At 45.2% G+C, this 16,219-nt stretch overlaps 2 protein-coding genes across 2 annotated transcripts in view; one reads left to right on the top strand and one right to left on the bottom strand.

Annotated features, from left to right (window-relative positions):
• The window catches only part of TRAPPC9 (trafficking protein particle complex subunit 9), a 319,212-nt gene extending 312,086 nt beyond the window's left edge, over positions 1-7,126 (bottom strand). The window contains exons 1-2 of the mRNA XM_058422961.1: positions 7,000-7,126; positions 5,020-5,613 (exon numbers count right to left, since the gene is read on the bottom strand). Of these exons, the coding sequence (XP_058278944.1) occupies positions 5,020-5,603 (584 nt within the window). The 5' untranslated portion in view covers positions 5,604-5,613; positions 7,000-7,126. The remainder of the gene's footprint in view (positions 1-5,019; positions 5,614-6,999) is intronic.
• A 4,560-nt stretch (positions 7,127-11,686) lies between these two features.
• CHRAC1 (chromatin accessibility complex subunit 1) lies at positions 11,687-14,146 on the top strand. The gene is made up of 3 exons (XM_040067514.1): positions 11,687-11,850; positions 12,460-12,586; positions 13,311-14,146. Exons 1-3 carry the CDS (start codon positions 11,713-11,715, stop codon positions 13,454-13,456), a joined length of 411 nt encoding a protein of 136 aa, XP_039923448.1. The 5' UTR covers positions 11,687-11,712; the 3' UTR covers positions 13,457-14,146.
• Positions 14,147-16,219: the final 2,073 nt, after the last annotated feature.

Below are 16,219 nucleotides of genomic sequence, written 5' to 3'. Positions count from 1 at the left end.
AAAGTCTCCCCCTACAAACCCTTTCCTGAGTGTGATGCACTCTGAAACACCCCCAGGGAAGGCAGTGCCACATCACACGGGACCTCCCATGGAACACTCCTTGGTGTCAGCCACCCAAACTCCTCTTCTGAACGGCCTCACCACAGGGAAAAGACTCCACTGACTACAGAACTAGTTTTAAATCTTATTTTCTAAAGTTAGTTGAGTTAATTCTCTACCAAACACACTCTAATAGTCACAGGAATCACCACAATCATGGCCAATGACCACTGCTTCAAAGTGGAGGACAGTAAATCTGTTCCAGGAACTACGAACTACTTGATTTCCTTTTCTACCTCACTTGCTCTACAGGATATGTGCTTTATTCTTTCATCTCCAGCTCTTTCCTAGAATCCCAGGATAATTTTATGGAAAATTCAGTGTAACAGAGTTATATTTCAAGACAGAATTTATTTTCACTACAAACCATCCAGAAACAAGTTTGACGGAATTTCTGGATCCTCAAAATTTGGATAAATTTACAAACAAGAAACATGCAAAATCAATTCTCAAAAGTGTATTCATGCAAAATGCTCCAACAAAAATTTCCATCAAGTTCTACTAATTCCAGTTAGCATGCAGAGCTATAGATATCACCAATCATAACATTATCCAGACTTAAAGAGACACAGCTACGGCATTGGGTCGACTGCCAGAACTTTTGAATTTGGAAATCAAACACAGGCAGCAACAGCTTCATGGCTTTGGAGTTTAAAAAATAAAGCAAATTCCAGAGGCCAGCAGCCGCCTAAGCAGACTATGTGTGTCCTACAAAAAAACTCAGCATTGCTACCAAATATAATTGCCAAATGCGCCAAAACGGGGCAACTGCAGTGGTGAGGCTCCAGGCAGCAATTATTTTTGTGTGTACTGAAAAAATAAAGATAAAAAGCAACACTAAAATATGCAATGGAGGCGAAGTGGAGAGGCAGGAGAAAAAAGCTAACTACTTTCAAAGATACACAATCACATCCTACCTTTTTAGACCCAACAACAAACTCACAGGGCAGTATGAGAGAAGAAGGGGGGGAAAAAAAAAAACAGAAAGGAACAAAACAGAAATTAGAAAGACAGAGAACAGAAAGAAAATTAACAGCCACATACATATACTGAGATCATCAACTTTGATAAATCAGTGCACAAATCCCAGCTATGACGCCGTGTAGAGAAAGACACATCCACATACAGAGCCCTACATCCTCATCCCTCCACAACATTAAATGATGCTCGTATTAAAAAAGAACCTAAGACACAAACTGATGTAAACAACATTAAAATGAGCTCATCCAAGCAGATTTGCAATCACACTTTATGTTTATTTTTAGCTGAAAACAGAAATAAAATAGAAAACCGAAAACAAATGGGATTCTCAGTATTTCTGGCACATATGTTTCCTAGTTTTCAGTTACTAGGACATTTTTATCATCAGGAGAACATGTGTTTCCATTGTTCTCCATCAATCTCCCAGCCTCTACAAATAACTATGAAGTGTAACTCATTTCAGAAACTTTTTCAATCGTCCTCAGCAGCCCTGTGACCACATAAATATTTTATCAAATTTTCAGAAACAGAAGCTGAAGAAACAGAAAGAAAAAATAAACCAATTTGCCAAAATCCCCTCTTGGCTGAATGCTCCAGGAATTAAACGAAGGTCGGCCTCTCAGTCCTACCATTTCTGTTTAACAGGACAACCTTTCTTCAAAATTTTTTAGGACTTAACCCATTCTTTTTCATACATAAGGTTTTCTACCAGCCAAAATAAGTTCTTCTGCACACAAAAGTCAGTGAGTTCGTGTATGTTGTCATCTCAGTCAGTTCTGGGAATGTGTCTCTCCTGCTCATTATACAAGCCACTTGCAAAAGACAAAGATCATCCTCCATTTTCCCAAGAATTACATTATTTGAAATAATAATTCATCTTCCTAATTTATGAACTTTGTATCTTAAAAGAAGCCAATCAATTGGCTTCCATGGCAATTATCATGTAACCAAGCTACTGAAAGTCTTCTAACTGGGTGAGGGAGAAGATGAGGTTTAGATCTATAGCCCTGATCATCACCTAAGTATTAACCTTAATATATGACCATAAAATACTTGGAGAAGAGTATCTTTTAAGATACAAACTATGTTCAGTAGTTTTAACTAGTATTCAAATGATGTGATCAGAATTATGTGGTCCATGTAAATACTTGACATATTTTCCTTCAATCTATCATAGTAGCTCCAGGTTACATCTGCACCACACATTTAATGAGACCTCTGCTACACGCTGCCGTTTAACTTCCATTTTAAAAGTTCTAGGAAAAGATATGCTTATTTAGCCTAAGTAGGCATCCACAATTAAAACAGCAGACACACCCTCTGTTACAAGAGTGTCCCTTCTCTGACATCTATTTAATAGAGAACATTTGTGCTTTTTAAGTAAATGGCTGCACACTGACTGGGAGGTCGGGATATATTATACACAAAAATTGCAAATAGACAGAAAGTATATTTAAAAGGTCAGAAAGTAAATTTAAAAGGTCAAGGGACTTTCTTTGCCTTTAACCCTTTAGAAATTACCACCTGTTCTAGAAAAAGCTGTTTCATCTGCCTCAATATCTCAGTATCATCGTGTTTTAATTTCTTTCTGTAAAATCATTATGCTGGCAGACTCAAAACCAACAAAGTAGCAAAAGTTGTTCTACCAGAAGTTCTCATACTCATTTCCTGCATTCAAAAACCTTGAGCCCTCCATGAAAAGAATTACACATCCAATCTTGCAAAAACAGAAACTGGTCTCTAGTGAAGGTCCTTCCTAGCCCTGTCTCTCCCTGGTATGCAGTGCTTGCTTTCCCTTAATTAGTCAATCTGTCACTACAGAAGAGAATGTGCTAAAATAAAATCCTGTGAACTGCAATCCAAGCAATAAAAAAACTCACAAGTAATAAAATGCAATGTTATCACCAGCCCACATCCAAAGACTTTGGCTTGAAAGTGGAAGTGAGTTTAATAAACTGATCTGAGTTCAACTTTATTCCACGGACCTTAGTTTCTGCTTTAGAATAGAGGGCACAGATGCATCAGGTTACATTAAAGGTGCGTACAAAGGTTCCTGTGCAAAGCTAGAAATATATTTTCAATCAGCTTTCTGAAGTTTTAAAGTATAAATACTAAGTTTTAAAACAACCAGAAGCACTAACTCCACAGCAAAACACAACTAAGAACTTTCTAACCACCGAACTGAAAAATTAGATTATTTAACACCTTCTCCTTGAGCAGTTCGGTGCAGCAAACATTTCAAGTACATCCATTGATCCAGACTTACTGAAAACCTGTTTGGTATTCAAACCTCCCAGCAAGGGTGTGTGCAGAGCTCAGCCGGTGATTAACTCTGGATAAACCCCTGTGTCTACACAGGCAGGATCACACACTTTCCATTCTGCAAGGAACTGAAGCATCCCATTGACTCTGTTTGAACTGCTCACTGCAACAGCATCAAATACCTGCTTGGAGATGTGTGGGGACACATTCTGCTGTCACTCGAGCTTCCCACCAGTTCAGAACGTCACAATGCGTACTTCCCACTAGTTACAACACAGCCACTGCTCAGAAATAAGTCATTTATCTAAGAAACCGATTTCCAAATTACAATTTTTTAGAAGACACAACTGAACAGCAGAATTCCTTTTGATTTTGAGATTCTTGGCTAACAATTGTCATTTTCTACCTATTTGGAACAGGAAATTCTGATTACATTCAGCCAAATTTAATTCAAACTGAGTAATTAAGGACAAGATTCTAAAAAGGCTTGTCCAGTCTACACAACTTTACCACCTATGTACAAAAAGCAGTACCATAGTAATTGATGCTTATAACTAAATAATAATGCAGAGACAAACCAGGGACCAAGAAGTCAGAGCCAGTTCAGGTGCTCACCAAAGAGAAGCAGGTCACTGGGATACTGAGGGTCCTTCAAGCAATCATAGATAATTTAACAAAAGGCTTCAAACTAATTAGAACCCTGGCATGATTTCTTCCTGTTTCCAAGGCCAGGACTAACTCTGCAGGTGGAGCTGATGAATGTGATCTAAAAGCTTTACAAACCTGCCTGGACACCTCTGAGCTTTTACACACACTAATAACCTCTGCTGACATTCCTACAGTACAACCCAGATATGAACACTACTATTTCCACACACAGCCTGAGTTTTGACAGGGTTTCCCCACCTCTGTCTTTGCCAGGACGAAAGGTGATTGCTTCCATCCCCTGGATTTGACTGCAAACAGCAGAGTTAAACAGATTTTGCACCTGCCTGTAGCTATCAAGCCAGAATTACTCATCCCTTGCACAGGAACGATGCAGCACTCAAATCTGACAGATGAGCATGCAAATGAGGAGCAAGGAAAAACGGGGGGGAGAAAACTCTAACATATAAAAAACCAAACAGGTAGCAAAACAGGACGGGTAAAAAACAGTAACAAACAATTACATAAAACAAAGAAGGACAGGGAAAGATGCTGGACTTCATCATCAAAATAAACAGTCATTGTCTCATAGAATGAAAAAGAGACAGAGGTTTAAAGGGAAGAAATACAGTAAGTAGGATTAGTCAAATACTACTCAACATGATATTAAAATAGTTTCATTGACACTAACTGCATTTTTTTACTAATACTGTATGTCTAAAAAACATTGGAAGTTTTCCAGCAAAAAGTCTCATTACAGCAGCATCTGTCAAACCACTCCTGTGACTTCTTCCTGCTACTTGATGAGCTTCATCAATTAAATGTATATATATAAACCCACTCAGAACATCAAATACAGTGAGACTATAAGTTAAATTCTCTTAAAACAACAGCAAGCACAGAAAGATCAGGGCACAGCCTCTGTTGGAACAAGGCTCACCTTGTCCTTTCTAATAGGCTTATCCTAAAGGCTGGCAACTGCCACAGATGTGTTTTTTTAAGATCTGTGAGCTGACAAAAGTAGCTGCTTACCTACTATCGGTGTCCAGACCTACAAAATCCTTCTTCTCAAAAGGAACACAGAGGAGGGGGATCTTGTCTCCAGACTTATCAGTGGCTCTGTCAAGACGCTTGGACTCCAGCACTATGAAGAGGGACTCGATAAAATCTTCTATTCTCTTCTCCACAGTTTCACACTCATCGTAACTGGGATAAAATGCCACATCCGTGCGGGGCTGCTCTGCAATCTCTCCTTGAAGCCCAAAGACAAACAACCGGGAATCATAGAGAGTAGAGCCATACATTTCCTTCTGAAGATGGAACTTTTCAAAAGTCTGAGGCCATTCCTTTGCTGAAGAACACTCCGTGATTGTGATCAGCCCCACGACTTTGCGGTGTGTCTGAAAATCCCCCCACTCGTTGTTCTCTGGGGGATAATGGTGCCTGTATCGGATGTAGAGCACTCGCTGCGAGTCGCGTACGTTAACTTGGCTCACAGCTGAAATCCGCTTGTAGATCCTGAAAAAGCTCTCTTCAGGTACAATGCCAATGGGCTGAACCACGACCAGGAGGGTCTGATGATCCTCAGCACACTGCATGTAGTCAGGAACACTCATTTTGCATCAACTGCAGGTTAGTGAGAGAAAAACACATATTATTTTTTAACGTTCAGAAGTACACGGGGTTGCTGAATCAAACCAGGGCTTCGATGCTAAACATTTCTGCATCCTGAATATATGTGCTACAATGCCACTATTTGCGTCATTGTTTTACTAAATCTTCAACCATGCAACCTCCTGATTTTACACAAGGTGTAGTTTTAGTCACCTATCAAACAAAAATCTGTAAATAAGGGGTTTACAAGTGAATCTCACTCCCTGTGCAGCTACACACACCAGCTCACACAAGCCTCTACTGCAGCCACTGGACAGAAACACCAGCTCAGGAGAGCCTGTCAGATTCAGGCTCTTTTGTCCCATTTTCTTGGGGAAATATGCAAAATTGTGTGGGGTGAGATGTCAACAGGCACCACACTGGGATCATCAAACTTTACACAGCTGTCAGTGCTCGCACATGGCCAAGCAGAGGAAAATCAGGACCAGAACACCTGTTTTTGAGGAAAAGTGAAGTCTTGCTTTCTCAAAAGGTAATGTTTTCTGCCTTTACATTTAAGTATTTAGAATCCCTCTTCTCCTGAGCTCTCTCTAAAACCGATTACTGCACTGCAGCTAAGTCTTGAATGAAGATGCATATCCCTGAGTCCTTTCATCCCGGACCTCACGGATCCCTTTGTGAATTTCAACTCCAAAGCCCTGAACCGTAAATACCACAAAAAACAAAACAAAACAAAACACACACACACAAAAAAAACCCCTCCACATAAACAAAACAAAACACACGGACAAAACAAAGCAAACGCAGCCCAGCTTTAGACTTGACACCATTGGTTATACAAGCACAACGAGTTCCAAGCCCACGGGGACACAGGTGACAGAGAAGCAGCTGCTTTGAGGAAATGGGCTCCTCAGAACTACGGACTGGACCTCCCTTCTCCCACCGCACTGCCCGGCGTCGGCCCACCAGCCCCATTCCCAGCGGGCAGCCCCATTCCCAGGGTACAGCCCCATTCCCAACGCAGCAGCACCGTCCTGACACTTCCCCCCGGCAGAGGCCGCAGCGGGTGTGAGCTCCCCCCTTTCCCTGTCCCCGGGCACCTGCCTCTTTGGACCGGCCAAGTTTAGCAGGGAAAACGAGTAAGCTGCAGAAGAGCCAAGCGCAGCAGAGGCGCGGTGGAGGTGCACACCCCCTGAGCCCGTCAGGGGCAGCGAAAGGAGCGGGGGAGCTGCTCTGCGGGGAGACCTCAGAGTTACGGCCCCAGGTGGTAACCGGGGAGGGAGCACTGACAGCCCGGGCAGGAGCCGGAGCCGCTGTTTGGGCAGCGGGGACGGGCGGGGAGGGGGCACTCAGAGCCGGGATAGGAACCGCTCTAGGAAGGGGGGACGCGGCACTCACAGCCGGGACGGGGGGACGCGGCTGCCGGTCGGTAAGCGGGGAAGCGGCACTCACAGCCGGGACAGGAGCCGCCCCTCTCCCGCCGGAACTGACGGCAATGGCCGCTCCGCCCCGCATGCGCGGCGGGCCACGGCGGGAGAGTCGTGAGGGGAGCGGGGACGTTCTCCGACGTCGCCCGCGGTGCCGCTCCCGGGGCTTCTACGGGGACTGGAAGCCTCTGCCTGTGAGCACGAGGCATTCCTCCAAGAGGAACGCGTTAAAAAGAGTGGATGAATGACTGATTCATCTGGATGGTGAATTTCAGCCCGACTGTGTATGAAAATTTAAAGGGCTCTAGCCCTTAGAAGGAAGTGAGCCTTCCTGGCATTCCCAAATCCCGAAACTGATCTGGTGTCATAGAACCATCCAGTCCAGCTGTCAACTCAGCGCTGCCACTGTAACCCCTGTGAAAAGTGCATATTATATGGCTCTATGCAAGATATTTACTATATGTATTAGTTGTATTGATTAGTAATGTTGTATTAATATTTTGATAATATGGTAAATGTAGTTTTGTAGTTAAAATGTAGTTTTTATATACCAACCACAGGAAAACGTAAATCTTTCAGAGAAAAAGAATTTACAGCTCCCTTATCAGAAGAGACCAACTTCTCCTGCCTCACTCAGCCCTGAAGACGCCATAGAGATTAAAGGAAAAAAGTGACACTAACCAGAGAGAATTCTTTGTTTGAATGGAATTTATGCATCATGTATGAAATGTATGAGTATTCAACAGGCTATTGCTTTTAAGAGATAGTCCTTTGTTAACAGGGGTCCTTCTTCAGGGCTTTTTGCTCAAGAAGGCACCCAGACATCTGTAACTTTGTTTTTATTGTCTTGTATTGTCCTAACCCTAGTTGTTCAATTTTTTTCTCTAATTCTATTTTTATAACCATTTTATTTACTATTAAACTTTCAAAATTTTAAAACAAGTGATTGGCATTTTTCACACCCCTAAACCACGTCCCCAGACTCAGATGCCTCTTAAACCCTTCCAGGAATGGTGATTCCACCACCACCCTGAGCAGTGTATTCCGATGCCTGACCGCCCGAACAGTGAAAAAGAATTTTTTTTCTGATATCTAATCTGCACCTCCGCTGTTTCAGCTTAAGTCCGTTTCCTCTGGTCCTCACACTGTTGGCTCAGCAGAAGAGGCCAGCTCCAGCTCTCTACAAGCTCCTCTGAGGTAGTTGTAGAGACCAATGAGATCCTCCCTGAGCCTCCTCAAGAAGAGAGAGATCTTCCTCTGAGAGGATGTCTCAGTCATGTAGCTTAAATGGCAAAAACTTGAAAACTCTGGAAGTACAAAAACTCTGGAAGTATGAGCCTTGTATGAGAGTTCAGGCAAATTGCTGGTGGAGGATGTGGGAACTTTAATGGTGTTCAGTGAGGCCAATTACAAGATGCTGCACCTGGATGACCAACCCCCGGTATCAGCACAGGCTGGGGAATAAGTGGAATGAGAGCAGCTCTGCCAGGTAGGATTTGGGGGTGCTGGTGGATGGGAGGCTGGATGTCAGCTGGCCATGTGTGCACTTGCATCCGGAAAGCCAAACATGTCCTGGGTTGATCGCACAGTGTGGGCAGCTGGTGAAGGAGGGGATTCTGCCCCTCTGCTCCACTCTGGTGAGACCTCACCTGCAGTGCTTCATCCAGGTCTGGAATCCCAGCACAAGAAAAACTCATGGACTTCTTGGAGCAGGTCCAGAGGAAGCCATGGAAGTTGTCAGTAGGCTGAAGTGCCCCTCCTGTAGAGAGAGCCTGAGGGAGTTTGGGTTGCTCTGCCTGGAGAAGGGTCCGGAGACACCTTACTACAGCCTTTCATAAGGGGCAATGCCATGACTTCAAGTAGTGGGACTCCAACAAAATAACTTGAATGGAACTTACAGTGTTTGAAAAATTTGGATGAACAATTGCATTTAGGTAGAATCACTTAGATTGGAAAAGACCCTTAATATCATCAAGTCCACCCTAGAACTGCCAAGGCCATGTCCCTAAGAACCCCATCTACATGTCTTTTATATCCCTCATGGGATGGTGACTCAACCACTTCCTTGGGCAGATGATTACAGTGCTTGACCACCCTTCTGGTGGAGAAGTTTTTCCTAATATCCAGTCTAAACCTCCCCTGGCGTAAGGCCATTTCCTCTTGTACTGTCACTTGTCACTTGAGGCCATTTCCTCTTGTACTGTCACTTGTTTCTTGAAAGAAGAGATTAACCCTCACCTGGCCACAACCTCTTTTCAGGTCTCCTCAGCCACTATGGCACAAGCTGTGGGGTCCAAGCAGGTTTCTCTGCTCTCCTCAGGTTTCCCCAGCTTGGGAGACGTGAGGAAAAACAACAGCATAAAAGGAACTGAACAAGCTTTAGCCCTGACCTTCAGTTATCTTCCAAAAAATGGACAACATTTCCACAGAGGGAAAGGAGCTGGAGAGATGGCAACACAAGCTGGACTCAGAGTCTCAGACAGAGGCTGACCAACCCCAACAGCAGCATGGCCTTAGGGCCAGGGAGGGATGGAGTGTGCTCAGCTCGGTCACTCACAGCCTCCCTTCTCCTGCCAGGGGCAGCTCCTGCTCCCTATGTCCCTTCCCTGGGAGACAGTGCCCCAGAGAGGCAACTACACCTGGCCAAGCTCTCAGCTGGCAACGGGGCAAAGATGGGCTCTGAGGAGCTCAGAGGGTTCTCCACCTGTGCCTTCCCACCACCAAGCTCAACATCCTCAGAAATCCTGGTAGTTTGATGAGGGCTTATTTGTATACTGAAAATGAAAGACCCATTAGTAGTTATAAGAAATTCACTGCTGGAGTAATGTCAGCTGTCTCCACAAGATGTCAGAAGACGGTAAAGATCAAGAAAGAAATCGATCCTTCCAGACATCCATGCAGCATCCCAGGATATTTGTGCTTCCTTTCAGATATAACATACACACAATGGCCTCACATAACATGTAATCTCAAAAGAATTATAGAGCCTAAGAGATACAGATTATATGCAGTAGCTAACTATAAATGAGGTCCCCAAATACAGTAATTTTGGAATTTTAGCATATAATGTGTTATCCTTGTCCCAAGATGCTTCCAACTGCTTATGGTGCTATATTTTATTAATAAATCACTATCATCTGTAGCTTTGTCCTTATATACTGGGCAAATTCTGCATAAGACAGTAACATTCAGTCAATAAACTCCCCGTGTTTTTCATTTAACAATTTTTTGTGGCTACATTCCTAAATTCCATTGTGAATTATTGTGCATTCTGGAAAATCTCCTGCTCTTCTCTCTCATATTAAGTAGAGATAATTTAGTGGCCTTAGCAGATTTCTTACCAATACAAACCATCAGGCATACTGTTTGTAAAGCATACTGGAAACTTTTTGCTTGAAACCATTAATGAGTTGATGCGAACAATGTGTCATCACTTCTGGAAGTGCTCACTCACCCTGCAGCTCCAAACAGGCAAAGGCAAACTTCTGGAGCCAACACTCCCAGAGCAAAACCCCATCCACAAGCACGTTACAACCTTCCTATACAGCAGACCCACAGTGTGAACGTGGGGGATATGTTAATAATGGCGATGCAGCCCCATCATCACTTCATAGTTTACACGTGCCCTCCACACCTCTCCCACAGCTCTGACAACTGTCAGGATGACCAGACACATTTCCCGGTACTGTACTGCAGCTGCAGACGTGTTGAGCAGCCTGTAATTACAGTTTGGGTTAAAAATTTTGTAGGCAGTGACCTATAATCAGGATACACACAGGAGTTGCCCAGTTGCCATTCAAAACAAGCTCCTCAAACTGCTGTGCTAGCCTGGGGCCGAGGGGCCATGATGAGAGGTGAGGAAGGAGAAGCCCCAAGGCTGTTCCCACCTGTGCTGGGGCTGCAGGAATCCACCCACGTGGGAAGAGTGACTGGAAAGCTGCTCAGCACAAAATGACCTGGTGGAAAAGAACCTTTTTGGGCTGGTTGGCAGAGGCTGAACGGGAGCTGGGATGTGCCCAGTTGGGCAAGAAGGCCAGTGGCATCCTGGCCTTCTGTATCAGCAAGTGTGGCCAGCGGGACCAGGGCGCTGGGGAAGCCACACCTCGAGTGCTGTGTCCAGTTCTGGCTCCATCAATTTAGGAAGGACATTGAGGTGCTGGAGCATATCCAGAGATAGGACACAAAGCTGGTGAAGGGGCTGGAGCACAAGTCTGATGAGGAGCAACTGGGGCTGTTTAGCCTGGAGAAAGAGACTCAGGGGTGTGACCTTATCACTCTACAGCCACCTGGTGAATCGATCACAGGTTAGACTCGATGATCTCAGAGATCTTTTCCAGCCTACTCGATTCTGTGATTCTATGAAGGGACTCGCAGCCGGAGCCTCCGGAGCCTCAGCGCTCCCGGGTACCCCGGGCCCGCTGTCCGCCCGCGGCGGGGAGAGAGCCGGCGGGGCCGGGGGCGCTGCCCGGCAGCGGGCGCGTCCCTGCGAGGGTCCCTGTATTGCAGGGAGCTGTAGGGAGCTGTAGTCCCGGCTGCGGGCGGGTCCCGGTGCTGTAGGGAGCTGTAGGGAGCTGTAGTCCTGGGCAGGAGGAGGTTCCCGGTGCTGTAGGGAGCTGTAGTTCCCGCAGCCGCCGCCTACAGCTCCCGGCGGGCCGTGCCAGCGCTGCCGCGGGGACGGGCTGAGATGGCGGCGGCGCGGCTGAGCGGCACCGAGAACCGTCTGGTGTCGCTGCCCCTGTCGCGGATCCGCGTCATCATGAAGAGCTCTCCGGAGGTCTCCAGCATCAACCAGGACGCGCTGTTCCTCACTGCCAAAGCCACGGTACCGGCTCGCCCTGCCCTGGTCTCGGGCACCCCGCGCCTCCCCTTCCCCGGCTGAGGGGCCTCTGCCGTCGGAGCGCTCCCGCGGCCCCGGGCCTGGCTCCCGCTTCCCTTCTCTGTCCGCATCCCGAGACTGGGCTGACCTTAAAGCTGCCCCGAGTCTAGGGTCGTAGAATGGTTTGTGTTGGAAGGAACCTTGAAAAGCATCTGTTTCCAAAGCCCTGCCAGGGAGAGGGACACCTTCCAACTATCCCAGGTTGTCCGAGCCCCGTCCAACCTGGCCTTGGACGTCCCCTACAGGGATAGGGCGGCCACAGGTTCTTCTTCTGCTAGTGCCTCACCACCCTCACAGGGAAAAAATTCTTCCTAATATCTGATCTAAACCTACTTCCTCTCAGTTTGAAGTCATTCTCCTTTGTCCTGTCACGACGTGCTCTTGTAAATAGTCTCTATCTTTCCTGTAGACTCCCTGCAGCTACTGAAATTTAATGAGTCTGCACTGAGTGCCCAGTGTATGTGCAGTTAAATATGGTGCTTCTGCCTTTAGATAGGGATCAACGATATGTGTGAATTCTTAGTCTGACTTCTTGGTTTTGTTTTAATTTTTTAGGAGCTTTTTGTTCAATATTTGGCTACATACTCCTACAAACATGGCAGAGGGAAGGAGAAGAATGCTTTGACTTACACTGACCTGTCTCATACAGCAGAAGAGTGTGAGACCTTTCAGTTCCTTGCAGGTATTGATAACACAAGAGTAAATCCGGTGTCTGCTTTGGAAAATGAAACCTTGCTCTTAGTGCTCTGTTTGTGAGGACCCAGTTCTTCTACTGGTCATTGATCTCCTGCTTAGCATTCAACTGGTACTCACAAACTACCTCCCTAAAATAATTTCTTTGTGAATGGGGATTTTTCTGCTGCCTCTAAATTATGCAGTTACACTCTATACAGTTCTCAGGATATTAAGCAATCTCTTAAAGTCCAGCAGTTCCATCTGAAAGCTTTCAGCCTGTGAAAGAAGTCACGTGGACCACAAATGACACATAGGAGTCTGTAAGTTTTGAGAAAAAGAGCTTTATCATATGGTCCCTGTGTACTTTTAGATATATATACATACTCACACGGTTTTACTGATACTTGAACTTTATATGAATGGCTTGTTGGATCTGCAGCAGTTGAGCACTCTGTTTTACATCAAATAATTTACATCAGCAGACAGTAAAAGTTGCCAGTCATGAAATAGAGTCCTTATCTTTGGTTACTTGTACCATAAGTGGGTAACTCCCTCCTAGTCTTACAGCTCTGTATGGGTCAGGCTGACTTACCTGGTTATTCACCTAAGATTTGTTAAAAATACAAATATTTCTATTTGACTTAATTTCATTAGTGGTTTGGATGCAACAGTATGAATGAGGCAATACAAGTATTCAAGCTGACTATAAAAGCAACAATTCTGCCTTTCAGATATCTTGCCAAAGAAGATCCTAGCTAGCAAATACCTAAAAATGCTTGAAAAAGAGAAGCGAGATGGAGAAGTGAGGGAAGACAATGATGAGGGTGAGGAGGAAGAGGATGAAGACAAAGCTGTTGGTGACAGTGTTGGATCTTAAGGCCAATAGAGAATTGTTTCATAGTTGATCCATTTTCTGTTGTATAAAGGATGTTATTTTTGTGACTGAGAATCCAGATGCTGGATATATTTATACACTGAGCCATCTGCTTTTGCTTTAAGAAGTTTAGAAATTGAACTTTATACTCGTTGGAGAATGGAATTCTTCCCTCAGAAACACGGCGGGGTAGGAAGAGACAGTACAAACCTGACAGCAGAGCTTGGTCAGATGATCTGAAATACTTTGTCAGACAATCATTACCCAAATTTAAAATTTCTTACTAGCAGTTTTGAGTTCAAAAGCTCCCAAAGTGGACCAAGTCCATTAAAAAAGTCTGTAAAAGCAGGCCACATGGGAACCCAAACAGGAGAGGAGGAGCTCCATCCCAAGAGCTAATGTGGTTCTGCAGCTGTGGTGGTAAATGGGGTAGAAAATAATGTAAATGTGTACATCTAGAACCCTCTTCTTGAATGAGCTCCACTTCTGCAGTTTCTCTTGCCAAAATGGACATTGGAGTCTTGTGGGTTCTTGAGAATGAGCAGCTCCTTTACCGTGTGAGTGACAGAGATGGATTTTTCATTTGGTTTTGGTTTTTCTTTTTTTTTTTTTTTTTTTTTTTACTACAGAAATGGCAACCGTCCTGTGTAGAACTTTACATGCAACTTTTTTTTTAAATAAACGTTTTGTATGAAAACTGACAATGGATGCAGAAAGTTCCTGTAGTTCTTCCGGTTTCAGTCAGTGTGGCAATGTTTGCAGAGTGTCGTGGTCAGTCTGAGGGAGAGAAGTGACTGAGATTTGTCCCCGGGGGGGAAAATGCCCCAAGTAAGCACAGGAATGTTAACAGGTAATAAGTTCCCACTCCAAAAAAGCTGGGCAGCAAATCAGCCAGGAGTTTGTCTCAATCAACAGCCTAATTTGGAGGGCATGGTAAAGAGGTAGCAGCACTGAACAGCTTCTCTTCGGTTGAAGGCACAACCACACTTGACTTCCCTTAAAACATAGCAGGAAACTATCATATCCACTATCCAGCACAATCCATATTCAAAGACAGCCAAATGGAGTTTAGGCAGGTAGGACCAGGGGCTGGCAGAGCTACTGAGCCACACCAGAAATACTCCTGCTGTTTTAACAGATCAGAGGATGCTGCGCTGTAAAAAATCTTCCTGAAGTTGCCCTAAATGAAAATTGTATTGTACCAGGAATGATGCAGTGAGTGCTGAGTGAGGCTGGAGCCCTGGGGAAACTCCCAAGTGGGTAAAGGGGGAACTAAACCATTGTTCCAAGAGCTGGTTTGTGCCTTTCTTTTTTTAAATAATACTCAAAGTGCATGGAGATGTATGGGAAACTGTCGCAGTGTCCCAAAAGCGCTTACCAGCACAGCCACAGGCTAGCTCAGACGGGTTTTTCCCACTGCGGCAACGTGGAATGGTCGGGGTGGCAGGCTGGGCAAGCCACCTCCTTCCAGTGGGGACTTGGCTCCTCCACACCAGCGACGGGCACAGTGATGGTACGGCAACCGCGGCAACCGAAGGAAAGACTGACTCTCCTGAGCAGGGTACAACTCGGTTTTATTGAGGGGAGAGGGAGCACAGAGCTCTGCACTCTCTGACCTGCTGCCCAGAAGAGCACTGAGAGCAGGCGTGCAGCAGCTTATAAGGAGGGGTGCAAACAGGGGTGGCTACAACTGGTCAGCGAATTGAAAAACTTGGGGGTGTAACTGGGGGTGTAAACCATGGAACGGGATCAACCACAAAACGCTGGGAGGGGATTTCCAAGGCCCCAGCCTATCACTCGACGCCCTCCCTGGAGCTTTCCAGAAGCCAGGGAAGGGTCCTGGAGTGATAGACAGGGCGCCCAAGGGGAGAGAGAGGAGACTGACAATTTGGATACAGGGGGAAGGGATGATTGACACAAAACGAACTTGGGCACTTTGTGATTAAACAAGTTGAAACCATTAACGAAATAGGGGGGTACAAGGAACAAACCATTACATAAAACGTATATAAACTTATATAAAACAAATAGAACAAATTGCACACCACCACAGGAAACTGAGTGTGGAATGCTGTTTGTGGGGAGGGGGTGCCAGTTTTTTGGGAAAGAAAAAAAGATCCACCAGCACAAAATTGCAAAGTGATTCTCTAGCAGAGATAGGGATGAGGGCAACAAGCAAATACCTGAACCATGGATGGGTCACAGCCATAGAGGACCACCCTCAAGCAGCCCTGGCAGGGGTCTGACCACGGCCCCACCCCCTCCCCTGCACCCTGGGGAGAGAAGGCAGGAGAGAACGAGGAAAAAGGGACTGGGAAAGGGGTGGAAGATGTTTTAATTTTTGACTTAGTTTCTCACCATCTAATTCCACTTAATTTGTCAGTAAATTATATAGTTTTCCCTCTGCTCACATCTGTTTTGCCCATGACAGCAACTGCTCAGTGACCTCGCTGTCTGTACCTCAACCCTTGAACTTTTTAATCCTATTTTCTCCCTCTGACCAAATGGCATCATTTGACAGGAACTTCCTCCAAAGTGACCAAGGATCTTGACCTGTTTAAGGTGGTGTGGGATTTTAGGCAGTGGAGCACAGGCCAGGGGACACTTTCCAGGGTTTATTATTATTATTATAAACATGTTTCTCTTTTTTCCCCTACAACACCAATTTGTGAGACCCTTCCCCAACCCAGCCAATGCTGCTCAGAGGATAAGAAGTTTCCTAAACTTGCCAAAAGAACAAAAGAACTGTGGTTACTAAGTATAAAT

Source organism: Hirundo rustica, chromosome 1 (genome assembly GCF_015227805.2).
Source record: "Hirundo rustica isolate bHirRus1 chromosome 1, bHirRus1.pri.v3, whole genome shotgun sequence".
Taxonomy (NCBI): domain Eukaryota; kingdom Metazoa; phylum Chordata; class Aves; order Passeriformes; family Hirundinidae; genus Hirundo; species Hirundo rustica.
The sequence above is the reverse complement of the archived record's forward strand: the minus strand, read 5'-3'. Positions and strand labels throughout refer to the sequence as shown.

Coding starts and splice junctions, on each gene's coding strand:
- CHRAC1 (XM_040067514.1), top strand. CDS start 11,713: ATGGCGGCGGCGCGGCTGAGCGGCACCGAGAACCGTCTGGTGTCGCTG. Junction 11,851..12,459: donor TCCTCACTGCCAAAGCCACG/GTACCGGCTCGC, acceptor TTAATTTTTTAG/GAGCTTTTTGTTCAATATTT. Junction 12,587..13,310: donor GACCTTTCAGTTCCTTGCAG/GTATTGATAACA, acceptor TCTGCCTTTCAG/ATATCTTGCCAAAGAAGATC.